General features: G+C 44.2%; 1 protein-coding gene and 1 long non-coding RNA gene across 3 annotated transcripts in view; one reads left to right on the forward strand and one right to left on the reverse strand.

Annotated features, from left to right (window-relative positions):
* Window positions 1-13667, forward strand: part of LOC143807584 (uncharacterized) — a 1151218-nt gene that overhangs the window by 535848 nt on the left and 601703 nt on the right. The window lies entirely within an intron of this gene.
* ARFGEF3 (ARFGEF family member 3) overlaps window positions 1-13667 on the reverse strand; it is a 110100-nt gene that overhangs the window by 50732 nt on the left and 45701 nt on the right. Inside the window, exons 12-13 of one of the 2 annotated variants that reach the window (XM_077289258.1) lie at window positions 7757-8643; window positions 3437-3603 (exon numbers count right to left, since the gene is read on the reverse strand). In XM_077289258.1, coding sequence (XP_077145373.1) covers window positions 3437-3603; window positions 7757-8643 — 1054 coding nt within the window. Of the gene's footprint in view, window positions 1-3436; window positions 3619-7756; window positions 8644-13667 lie in introns of both variants that reach the window. The other variant, XM_077289257.1, reaches the window with a different exon arrangement.

The following is a 13667-nucleotide window of genomic DNA, read 5'->3' on the forward strand; positions in this document are numbered from 1 at the left end:
AGGCTCAGAGCCATATTACTGGTTCTTGGCACCAGGCTCAGTGACATATTACTGGTTCTTGGCACCAGGCTCAGATCCATATTACTGGTTCTTGGAACAGGTTTTTTTTAAACAAATTGCACTAAGGGAACAAAGGGTTTCTGAAAACAGGAAACTCCCATAAAACTATTTAAAATGTTAACAACTAAACAGAACAATGTACACTTATCACTTTCCCTTTCAAGGCTACCATAGTAGCATTACTAAGTTACTAAAAATTGCTTGCTGATGGGCCACAGGCTTCCTTAGAGAACATACACAGGAGGGTTATTATGAGGGTAATCTCTTCTTACCAACGGTGGGGCTCAATGCTACAAGGGGCCCCATGGCCAGATTGTCCTTATTACATTATTTTTGTAGCCACCGTTGGCGGCATACATCGCAGGGAAGGGAGTGCTGATGTAGCTCAGCTGCCGGCAATAGAGAATCGCATCATAGCTACAGGAAGCTGGCTGCATCATTTAGCATATATCCAATGGCCACAAGAGGAAGCAAGACGAGTCGTGAGGGATTGTCTGGAGAGGGGAAGATCATAACATTATAATGAATTGAGGGTGGTAGGAAGAGGACATGACATTATAATGAATTGAGGTAGGGAAGGGTGGGATAGAGAACATGACATAATAAATCTGGGGTGGGGTGTGGGAGACAGGACATGACATACATTGGAGGTGGGGTGTGGGAGACAGGACAAGAGATAATAAATTGGGGATGGAGAGGAGATACAGGACGTGACAAATTGGAGGTGGGGTGTCAGAGAGAGGACATGACATTATAATGAATTAGGGATGGTGGTGGGAGAAAGGACATAAATTATAATGAATTGAGGGAGAGGACAGGATAGTGTAATTTGGGGTGGGAATGTAATTATAATGAATTTGGGGAATATGGCTAGAATTGTGGTGGGGGGTTGAGGACCCAAGAGAGTGACTGGTAATGAATTGTGGGAAACCTTTACCAATCGGCAATCAATTGATAGCCTATAAACGACAGCAAACAGTAAACGATGCACACTGAGTAATCTATAATACATAGCTCAGTGTGTACAGGCTGCCATTGTTCTTGGAAGTCAAAGTCCTGTTTACGCAGGACGATGCACTGCCGAAAACAATGATCTTTTGTGCCCAATGAACATGCATTTTACACTGAAAGGTTTTGATTATCTTTAAGTGTAAAAACATCTTTACTAGCGGAGAGATGGGAGTAATACTTTTGAGTGTAAAAGAAACTCCGTCATTAAGTATAGTGCTGTCTATTAGTATATAGTCTTCTCTGTTATGTACAGCACAGTTCTTTATTACATAGCATCATCTCGTGTACAGAGCAATCCCTTATTATATAGTGCCATCCCTTATTATATAGCATCCCCTCTTTCCATGTATAGCACCGTCCCTTATATAGAATCCGCTCTTGTTACACACGTGGTCAAAATTGTTGGTACCCCTCGTTTAATGACAGAAAAACCCACAATGGTCACAGAAATAACTTGAATCTGACCAAAGCAATAATAAATAAAAGATCTATGAAAATGGACAAATGAAAGTCAGACATTGCTTTTCAACCATGTTTCCACAGAATTTAAAAAAAAACAAAACTCATGAAATAGGCCTGGACAGAAATGATGCTACGCCTGAAAATAATGTGACAAAAGGGACATGTTAAATCAAGGTGTGTCCACTAACTAGCAATCAGAGATGTCTACAATTTTGGAATCAGTGATTGGGCCTGTATATAGGGCTACAGATACTCACTGTGCTGTTTGGTGACATGGTGTGAATCACACTCAACATAGACAAGAGGAAGTGAAGGAAAGAGTTGTCTCAGGAGATTATAAAGAAAATTATAGCCAAACATGTTAAAGGTAAAAGTTATAAGACCATCTCCAAGCACCTTGATGTTCCTGTGACTACAGTTACACATATTATTCAGAAATTTAAGATCCATGGGACTGTAGCCAACCTCCCTGGACGTGGCCGCAGGAGGAAAATTGATGACAAATCAAGGAGACGGATAATACGAATGGTAACAAAAGAGCCCAGAAAAGCTCCTAAACAGATTAAAGGTGAACTTCAAGCTCAAGGAACATCAGTGTCAGATCGCACCATCCGTCATTGTATGAGCCAAAGTGGATTTCATGGGAGACGACCAAGGAGGACACCATTGTTGAAAAAAAAAATCATAAAAAAGCCAGACTGGAATTTGCCAAACTACATGTTGACAAGCCACAAAGCTTCTGGGAAATGTCCTGTGAACAAATGAGACAAAAATGGAACTTTTTGGCAAGGCGCATCAGCTCTATGTTCACAGACGGAAAAATTAAGCATATCAGGAAAAGAACACTGTCCCTACTGTGAAACGTGGAGGAGGCTCTGTTATGTTCTGGGGCTGCTTTGCTGCATCTGGCACAGGGTGTCTAGAATCTGTGCAGGGTACAATGAAATCTCAAGATTATCAAGAGATTCTAGAGAGAAATGTGCTGCCCAGTGCCAGAAAGCTTGGTCGCAGTCGCAGGTCATGGGTCTTGCAACAGGATAATTACCCAAAACACACAGCTAAAAACACATTCTTGGCTAAGAGGAAAACACTGGACTATTCTGAAGTGGCCTTCTATGAGCCCTGATGTAAATCATATTGAGCATCTTTGGAAAGAGATGAAACATGCCGTCTGGAAAAGGCAACCTTCAAACACCAGACAACTGGAGCTGTTGCTCTTGAGGAGTGGGCCAAAATACCTGTTTAGAGGTGCAGGAGTCTCATTGACAGTGACAGGAATCGTTTGATTGCAGTGATTGCCTCAAAAGGTTGTGCAACAAAATATTAAGTAAAGGGTACCATCATTTCTGTCCAGGCCTATTTCATGAGTTTTAATTAGTTTTTTAATTCTGTGGAAACATGGTTGAAAAACAATATCTGACTTTCATTTGTTCATTTTCATAGATCTTTTATTTATTATTACTTTTGTCAGATTCAAGTTATTTCTGTGACCATTGTGGGTTTTTCGGTCATTAAACGAGGGGTACCAACTATTTTGACCACATGTGTATGTATAGCGCTGTACAAGGCAAAAAACCTGGCCCAGCGTGCATTGCTCCGTTTGTCCACTTTTACTTGTGACCTATAACAAGACCTCCCAAAAATATAATGTGATATGTCACATGATACATTGGGAGCTGGAGGAGACCAAACGATCAAAACTGCCCAGGGCTCTGGTGACTCTAAATCGTCCACTGGGAACACTAAAAAAGATGTGTTCACTAAGACTAGTGAAAACATTTCAATTTGCATGTGGCACGGGCTCTAAAAGGCTGGGAGCCTGTCTTCACTAGATATGAATCTTCAGAAATCACATGTGCATGATTATTGGTAGCACCGCGTAATATAGTAAAATTGCACCTACTAATGTCAAGGGGGCCAAAGCAGTTTTCTTCCTGTAATAATCACTGTTGGCTAGTTTCAGGTTCAGCAGAAGGGTGTAGTAGGCTGCAACGTATAAACTGTCTGCATTCAGAAGGTTCTGGGCACATGTTCCGCCATTAGTTTCAAAGCCGGGTGAATGCATCACACCTGTGAAGAGTAAAGCTGGATTAAAGAAATGTGAAATAACTCCCCTACTTAACTGGGAGAATGATAGTAATGACACGAAGGCTAGGTTCACACATTGTGTGCTGTGCTTCTGCCTTCAAGTCCGAAAAATCGCACTGAAGAACCACAGTGGTCACAAGGCGTGAACCAAGCCTGAGAGAATGTGCACACAATGTTTCCTTCAGGCAGATTTGCATAGCTCCCAACTGTCCCTCATTCTGCGGGACTGTCCCGGTTTTGAGACTTTGCCCCGAACTCCCGCACGGGACGCTCTGCTTCCCGCAGACAGCAGGAGAAGCAGCCGACACGCCCCCTTGTGTTAAGCCATGCCCCTTACCCTTCCGTATGCAGTGTAGTACGTATCAGTCAGTCATCCCTGTCAGCCGGTCATCCCTGCACCCGCAGAGCCTTACACCACATATTGGGTGCTCTGTGCGCACAGGACCTGTGATGAAGTCACAGGAGGGGAGGGAGTCAGGGGTCACATGATCGGGACCTCCGTGGATTGCAGGACTCTGCTGTGGCGCTGGTTGCCAACTTGCCATGGTGCTGCTGGATGAGGTAAGTAAGCTGCCTTGTGTGGGGTCAGGAGGTGTTTACAGTGTGGATGTAGCAGAGCCGTGTGTGTATGAGGTGTATGGAGCGGAGCCGTGTGTGTATGAGGTGTATGGAGCGGAGCTGTGTGTGTACGAGGTGTATGGAGAGGAGATGAATGTGTACGAGGTGTACGGAGTGGAGCACTGTGTGTATGAGGTGTATGGAGCGGAGCTGAATGTGTACAAGGTGTACGGAGCGGAGCTGAATGTGTATGAGGTCTATGGAGCGGAGCTGAATGTGTATGAGGTGTATGGAGCGGAGCTGAATGTGTACGAGGTGTACGGAGCGGAGCCGTGTGTATGAGGTGTACGGAGCGGAGCCGTGTGTATGAGGTGTACGGAGCGGAGCCGCGTGTGTACGAGGTGTACGGAGCGGAGCCGCGTGTGTACGAGGTGTATGGAGCAGAGCTGAATGTGTACGAGGTGTATGGAGCGGAGCTGACTGTGTACGAGGTGTATGGAGCGGAGCCGTGTGTGTATGAGGTGTATGGAGCGGAGCCGTGTGTGTATGAGGTGTACGGAGCGGAGCCATTGTACAGTATGGAGCATCATGTGTGTTCATTATACAGTATGGAGCATCATGTGGGGCCATTGTACAGTATGGAGCATCATGTGTGGTCATTATACAGTATGGAGCATCATGTGGGGCCATTATATAGTATGGAGCATTGTGGGGCCATTATACAGTATGGAGCACTGTGTTGCCATTATACAGTATGGAGCATCATGTGTGGCCATTATACAGTATGGAGCACTGTGTGGCCATTATACAGTATTGAGCATCATGTGTGGCCATTATACAGTATGGAGCATCATGTGTGGCCATATTTTTTTGTTTATAATTATTCTTTATGAAACAGTGTGATCAGCAGTGCTAAATGGGTGTGGTTGGGACGTGGATATGGGTGTGACTAGTTATGAATGGGTGTGATCAGAGGCGTGGCCCAAAATTTGCCGGGGCGCGCTTTGCGCGCCGCAAACTCTGTCCCTCTTTCCCGTCTTCAAAAGTTGGGAGGTATTGATTTGGAGCAGGTCTACTCCGAAACATGGGAGTGCTCAAAAGAATGAAAATATTCATGTCTATAACAAAACGACTTGCTTTTTCATATATTCATGTTCAGGATTTTGAGCGACTTAACAGCTTCAGGTTTCCAAAGACACCAAGCAGCTAAAAAGTGACTTGACAATTCTTCACAGATGAGGAGAATTTGCAGATAATCTGTGCTGCTGCTTTCACATCTGATCCAGATCTAGACAGAAAGATATTTGCATTTTTTCTTTATACAGTCAATGCGTTTGACTTCATCAGGTCAATAATGATGGTTTTCTTGTCCTGATGAAGAAGTCTGTAGTAGTTTGAAACGCGTCGACTGAATAACGAAAAAAAGCAAACACTTTCTGTCTGGACTTGGATCAGATGTGATACCAGCAGCGCAGATTATCTGCAAATTCTCCTTATCTGTGATTTCCCTATCTGATGACCTGTTGGACCTGCAACAGTTGGATTTATGTAATGAAAATGTTGTGTATACATAACTAAATCAGGTTACCATAACCTTATTTATTACCTTTATCGCCCATGGATAAAAACCCTATTGCGCCATTTTTCCTCAGGCATCTCACATCATATACGTCAATTGGAAAGGTCAAAAGACGGCCCAGGTTGTCTCTTTGAGCGCCTTTGTTATCATTTTGCTTAATAAAACTCTAGCAGTTTGTTCACTGCTGAAAAAAGTTAAAAATAAAGTCTGGGAAATGCCAGTACAAAAGACACCCCAAAAATGCTGGAGCATGGGAAATCGCTCAGAAGACCAGCTGTGGTCAAAATCCTTGAACTGTGAACTACCCCCCCATCAAAACACCAAAAAAAAAGCACCAAAGAGAAAAAGTTTACTTTACACTTTTTTCCATGAAAAAGGAGCAATTCCTAAAGCATATTCCACTTGAAAAATGGACATTTTGGGCCACCTGAAGAACACGTTGTGTGCATATACCCTTAAGATTATAATACTGGAGTAGAGATAATATCAGGGTCTTAAAGTGCTTTCACATTGCGTTCAGGCACGCGATCGTTGGCCCCGTCGGAGCTTATGCGCTAACGAGGCCATAGACTATAATGGTGCAGACAGAGTGAACACGTAGTAGAGTGCGTCTGAGTGTCTGCCTTGATTAGGCGTACACGCCTGAAATTGATTCATGACAGAGCACACGTTTGCTCTATCTTCACCATTAAAGTCTATGGCCTCACCGGCGTATACGCCCAAATCCCGTTTTGAGGGTGATTCGTACGCAAGCACCGATGGGGCCAACAAACAAGTGCCTGAAATCAATCTGAAAGCTCCCTATGGCATCAGCGGTTTCTTTTAGGCTAAGGATACATGAAGAATGTGGCCGCAACAGCCGTGGTGCGATCACAGATCACTCAGTGCCGCTGCTACATTGCAGCACTATACAAGTGAATGGGGCTGCACTGCAACACCTACATAACTGCAAACGGGACAGGCAAGTTGCAAAAATCGGACTCAAATTACTTTTTTGTGACTTGCATGTCACAATGCGACCCCGATCACTTTTATAGAGCTGTGATTTAGAACTGCTGTTGCACCACAGTTGTTGTCAAGCCCTAGCCTTAAGGGAATCTGCCTATTTAATGGGTTATTCCCATTATTAAAATCATTTCTGAATTAGTGGGCAGACCACTGGTAGCCCCACCATTTCCAAAATGGAGCTCTGAAATATCCTACAAGAATGGAGGTGTGGGTGCCATTCTCATCTTTTTCTGGCAGTCCTGCAGAGAATGGATAGAGAGTGGCGCACATGCGTGCACAAGGCTCCATTCCTTAGGAGTTCTACAGCAGCCCGTCGTTGGGAACACATGATGATGGAAAAAACCCTTGAAGTACGTGCAGCAATGAATATCACATGGAAACAATTCAGAGTGAGACCAATGTGTCTATCTGAAGTCGACACAGGTGATGACAGAGACAAATCACAATCAGTGGTGAGATGCGGAGAGCCAACAACACCGTATCCATTTAGTTTCACGTAAGGCGCATGTATACGTTGGATAGCAGTCGGCTGGACATTCACACAACAGCTATCCCTCCTAAAACCTCCATACACCCAAAGTGTTTCTGTGTTCTCCATAAAGCTCCAAAATGCATTGCAAAGGGTGAACTCTGCACACAAATTCTGCAGCCTATATTGGCATGCTGCACATTTACAATCTGCACCACAGGCACAATTTTGGGAGTATTTCTCTTCCAGCAGCATGTGAATGAAATATATTAAATTCTCATCCACTTTCCCTCTAATGTAATATGCTGCTATGTGTGATCATATCCTCAATTAGCAAAATCACGGTCAGTTAATAATATGCTTTGTCGCTCATGCATGTATATAAATGGTATAAAAATATTCGATAATTGTTTAATAGTAAATGGACTAAAATCATACCACTGGAATATCATTAGATAGCATTCCTGAGCAGGCCTGACTACAGATGTACAGTGTCCTATCACTGCATAATGAATAGTTACCAGCTTGTAAAGTGGAGCAAAATGTTGAAGCAAAATTCTGCAAAGTGGAATCGACTTCCTCCATCCTCTGCAGGGTCAGGAGGCGAGGGATAAGACCTTCTAGAGACTGTACAAACAGCCGTGCGCTGTGCTGATCCGCCTCCTGGTTTTTCAGCAGTTTTAAAGATAAAGCAGCAGTCCGCAATGACCTATGACCAGGACAGTCTCGGGGAGTTTGCTCTTCATCTGCCAGCGAGCAGTTATCAGAACCAATGTCTGAGACGTCAGATCTACCCGAATCCTTTTCTGCAGCCATAGAGTACTGATCACATGAATCAAATTCTGTCCTAGAGAGATCTTGCTCGTCAACGCTAAAGTTACTCTCACTGTACCTTGAGCCGTAAGACCTCGTCCTACTCTCAACGGACAGGAAGTTTGTTATGTCAGGGTAAACGGTAATATGACTCCTTTGGACAACATCTGGTTGATCTACAACATCCAGCTCTGGATCTTTATTACGATTATCTCCTTGCCCATCTAGGTTATCTTCTGGAGTAGTCTGTCCTAAATCTCCTTCTAAGGTGGTTTGTCCAGTGTCCGTGGTCACGCTAATACTGATGTCAGGACTCTTTTCTGTTCCCAGTTCCCAAGGTGTATGCTCAGAGGATAAAACGCGTCTTTGCCACCTGAAATCTGCCTCATTAATTTCCATGGATTCTCTGCTTGATTCTGCACCATCTCTCAGCTCGTCAAGCCGTCTTAGAAGATGTTGGACATGAGCTTCTTTAAGACCTTTTCCTTGACTCATTTCATCCAAAGCTCCAAGCAATGCGCAGACACAAGACACCGAGGCATAACAAGCTTCAATGCCTCCTTTCATACATGCTTCTGCCATCCCATCCATGATCCTGCAAGACAAATCACAAAGTACAAGGTGACATTCTTGTTGCACTTTAATAATATAAATCTTAAAATCCCATTAGTTCCTACTTGTAAAAAAATAAAGATGATATAGCAGTCAGGGCCGTATTTGCCACTAGGCACGTGAGGGCATGTGCTTAGGGCAGCGACAATGCAGGGGGCGGCACCTGAGCAAGGTTTGTTGTTGTTTTTTTTTTATTATAAAAGCTGGGTCACCTCCTGACCGACCCCGGCCGCCTGCCCGCCTCCCACCCACTCAATAAGATACTCACCCTGCTCCAGCGATGCCTAGTCTCGGCTTCTGCAGCGCTCCTGAATGAGCGGTCACGTGGTTCGATCATTAAGGTCATGAATATGCGCAAATTCATGACCTTAATGAGCGGTATCACCTGACCGCTCACGCAGGAAGAAGTTGCTGCGTCGGGAGTCGGGACAGAGCAAGAGGGATGTTGGCGCGGCCGGGCGGTGAGGAACAGGTAAGTATGAGGGACGGAGGGACGGGGAGGGGGGATGAAGGAGGACGGTAAGCCGCGCCATTCAAGATGGGAGCGGAGGGTGGGGTGGAGAGATGAGCCATGCATACAGGAGGGGGAATATGAGCCATACATACATGAGGGGGAATATGAGCCATGCATACAGGGGGGGAATATGAGCCATGCATACAGGGGGGGGAATATGAGCCATGCATACAGGGGCGGAATATGAGCCATGCATACAGGGGGGGAATATGAGCCATGCATACAGGGGGGGAATATGAGCCATGCATACAGGAGGGGGAAATATGAGCCATGCATACAGGGGGGGGGGATATGAGCCATGCATACACGAGGGGGAATATGAGCCATGCATATGGGGGGGGGGGAATATGAGCCATGCATGCAGGAGGGGGAATATGAGCCATGCATACAGGGGGGAATATGAGCCATGCATACAGGGGCGGAATATGAGCCATGCATACAGGGGGGGAATATGAGCCATGCATACAGGAGGGGGAAATATGAGCCATGCATACAGGGGGGGGGGATATGAGCCATGCATACACGAGGGGGAATATGAGCCATGCTTATGGGGGGGGGGGCATATGAGCCATGCATGCAGGAGGGGGAATATGAGCCATGCATACAGGGGGGGAATATGAGCCATGCATACAGGAGGGGGGGGTCATTATACAGTATTAAGCATCATGTGGGATCATTATACAGTATGAAGAACTGTGTGGCCATTATACAGTATTGAGCATCATGTGTGGCCGTTATACAGTATGGAGCATCATGTGTGGCCAATGGCCATTATACAGTATGGAGCATCATGTGTGGCTGTTATACAGTATGGAGCATCATGTGTGACCAATGGCCATTATACAGTATGGAGCATCATGTGTGGCCATTATACAGTATTGAGCATCATGTGGGATCATTATACAGTATGGTGAACTGTGTGTGGCCGTTATACAGTATGGAGCACTATGTGTGGCCATTATACAGTATGGAGCACTATGTGTGGCCATTATACAGTATGGAGCATCATGTGTGGCCATTATACATTATGGAGCATCATGTGTGGCCATTATACAGTATTGAGCATCATATGTGGCCATTATACAGTATGGAGAACTGTGTGTGGCCATTATACAGTATGGAGCATCATGTGTGGCCATTATACAGTATTGAGCATCGTGTGTGGCCATTATACAGTATGGAGAACTGTGTGTGGCCATTATACAGTATGGAGCATCATGTGTGGCTGTTATACAGTATGGAGCATCATGTGTGACCAATGGCCATTATACAGTATGGAGCATCATGTGTGGCCATTATACAGTATTGAGCATCATGTGGGATCATTATACAGTATGGTGAACTGTGTGTGGCCGTTATACAGTATGGAGCACTATGTGTGGCCATTATACAGTATGGAGCACTGTGTGGCCATTATACAGTATGGAGCATCATGTGTGGCCATTATACATTATGGAGCATCATGTGTGGCTATTATACAGTATTGAGCATCATATGTGGCCATTATACAGTATGGAGAACTGTGTGTGGCCATTATACAGTATGGAGCATCATGTGTGGCCATTATACAGTATTGAGCATCATGTGTGGCCATTATACAGTATGGAGAACTGTGTGTGGCCATTATACAGTATGGAGCATCATGTGTGGTGGCCGTTATACAGTATTGAGCATCATGTGTGGCCATTATACAGTATTGAGCATCATGTGGGGCCATTATACATTATGGAGCATCATGTGTGGCTGTTATACAGTATGGAGCATCATGTGTGACCAATGGCCATTATACAGTATGGAGCATCATGTGTGGCCATTATACAGTATTGAGCATCATGTGGGATCATTATACAGTATGGTGAACTGTGTGTGGCCGTTATACAGTATGGAGCACTATGTGTGGCCATTATACAGTATGGAGCACTATGTGTGGCCATTATACAGTATGGAGCATCATGTGTGGCCATTATACATTATGGAGCATCATGTGTGGCCATTATACAGTATTGAGCATCATATGTGGCCATTATACAGTATGGAGAACTGTGTGTGGCCATTATACAGTATGGAGCATCATGTGTGGTCATTATACAGTATTGAGCATCATGTGTGGCCATTATACAGTATGGAGAACTGTGTGTGGCCATTATACAGTATGGAGCATCATGTGTGGTGGCCGTTATACAGTATTGAGCATCATGTGTGGCCATTATACAGTATTGAGCATCATGTGGGGCCATTATACAGTATGGAGCATCATGTGTGGCCATTATACAGTATTGAGCATCATGTGTGGCCATTATACAGTATGGAGCACTATGTGTGGCCATTATACAGTATGGAGCATCATGTGTGGCCATTATACATTATGGAGCATCATGTGTGCCCATTATACAGTATTAAGCATCATGTGTGGCCATTATACAGTATGGAGAACTGTGTGTGGCCATTATACAGTATGGAGCATCATGTGTGGCCATTATACAGTATTGAGCATCATGTGTGGCCATTATACAGTATGGAGAACTGTGTGTGGCCATTATACAGTATGGAGCATCATGTGTGGTGGCCGTTATACAGTATTGAGCATCATGTGTGGCCATTATACAGTATTGAGCATCATGTGGGGCCATTATACAGTATGGAGCATCATGTGTGGCCATTATACAGTATTGAGCATCATGTGTGGCCATTATACAGTATGGAGAACTGTGTGTGGCCATTATACAGTATGGAGCATCATGTGTGGTGGACTTTATACAGTATTGAGCATCATGTCTGGCCATTATACAGTATGGAGCACTGTGGCCATATTTTTTTTGTTTATAATTATTGTATATAAAACAGTGTGATCAGCAGTGCTAAATGGCTGTGGTTGGGATGTGGATATGGGTGTGACTAGTTGTGAAATGGGTGTGGTCAGAGGCGTGACCTAAAATTTGCTGCGGCGCACTACGCGCGCCACAAACTTTATACCTCCTTCCCTTCTTCAAAAGTTGGGAGGTATGGTACTGCATTTGCCAGATAATGGCAAGTGCTGCAAATCCCATAGGGAATGAATGAGGCCGAACGCAGTGTTGCTGTAAGTGATCCGTTACGTGGCAGATGCAGAAAAACTACCCGATCTGCTGCAAAAGGCGGCTTTCACATCAGCGATTCTTGCCAAAGTCACTGCCGATAGAGTCATACTCACCAAAGGGGGAGGCAGCACTAAAAGTGCCTAGGGCAGCAGAAACTCTAAATACGGCCCTGATAGCAGGTCTTCTATCATGTCTGTTTTAGTACAAACTTATATATCTTATAAAAAATAATGATAATACAGAATCTGCTTTCATATAAGTCTGTACTGTAAATGGTCCTCTATTATTCCTCCTAGATATATACAGATAGGTCCATATATATTTGGACAGAGACAACATTTTTCTGATTTTGGTTATAGACATTACCACAATGAATTTTAAAGAAAGCAATTCAGATGCAGTTGAAATTCAGACTTTCAGCTTTCATTTGAGGGTATCCACATTAAAATTGGATGAAGGATTTAGGAGTTTCAGCTCCTTAACATGTGCCACCCTGTTTTTAAAGGGACCAAAAGTAATTGGACAATTGACTCCAAGGCTATTTCATGGACAGGTGTGGGCAATCCCTTTGTTATGTAATTCTCAATTAAGCAGATAAAAGGCCTGGGGTTAATTTGAGGTGTCGTGCTTGCATTTGGAAGGTTTTGATGTGAAGTAAACATGCGGTCAAAGGAGCTCTCCATGCAGGTGAAGCAAGCCATCCTTAAGCTGCGAAAACAGAAAAATCTCATCCAAGAAATTGCTACAATATTAGGAGTGGCAAAATATACAGTTTGGTACATCCTGAGAAAGAAAGAAAGCACTGGTGAACTCATCAACACAAAAAGACCTGGGCGCCCACGGAAGACAACAGTGGTGGATGATCACAGAATAATCTCCATGGTGAAGAGAAATCCCTTCACAACAGCCAACCAAGTGAACAACACTCTCCAGGAGGTCGGCGTATCAATATCCAAATCTACCATAAAGAGAAGACTGCATGAAAGTAAATACAGAGGGTTCACTGCACGGTGCAAGCCACTCATAAGCATCAAGAATAAAAAGGCTAGACTGGACTTTGCTAAAAAAAAACAACTAAAAAAGCTAGCACAGTTCTGGAAGAACATTCTTTGGACAGATGAAACCAAGATCAACCTCTACCAGAATGATGGAAAGAGAAAAGCATGGCAAAGGTGTGGTACAGCTCATGATCCAAAGCATACCACATCATCTGTAAAACACGGCGGAGGCAGTGTGATGGCTTGGGCATGCATGGCTGCCAGTGGTACTGGGTCACTAGTATTTATTGATGATGTGACACAGGACAGAAGCAGCCGAATGAATTCTGAGGTATTCAGAGCCATACTGTGTGCTCAGAACCAGCCAAATGCAGCCAAACTGATTGGTCGTCGTTTCATACTACAGATGGACAGTGAC

The sequence above is a fragment of the Ranitomeya variabilis genome, chromosome 2, assembly GCF_051348905.1.
Source record: "Ranitomeya variabilis isolate aRanVar5 chromosome 2, aRanVar5.hap1, whole genome shotgun sequence".
NCBI classification, from domain to species: domain Eukaryota; kingdom Metazoa; phylum Chordata; class Amphibia; order Anura; family Dendrobatidae; genus Ranitomeya; species Ranitomeya variabilis.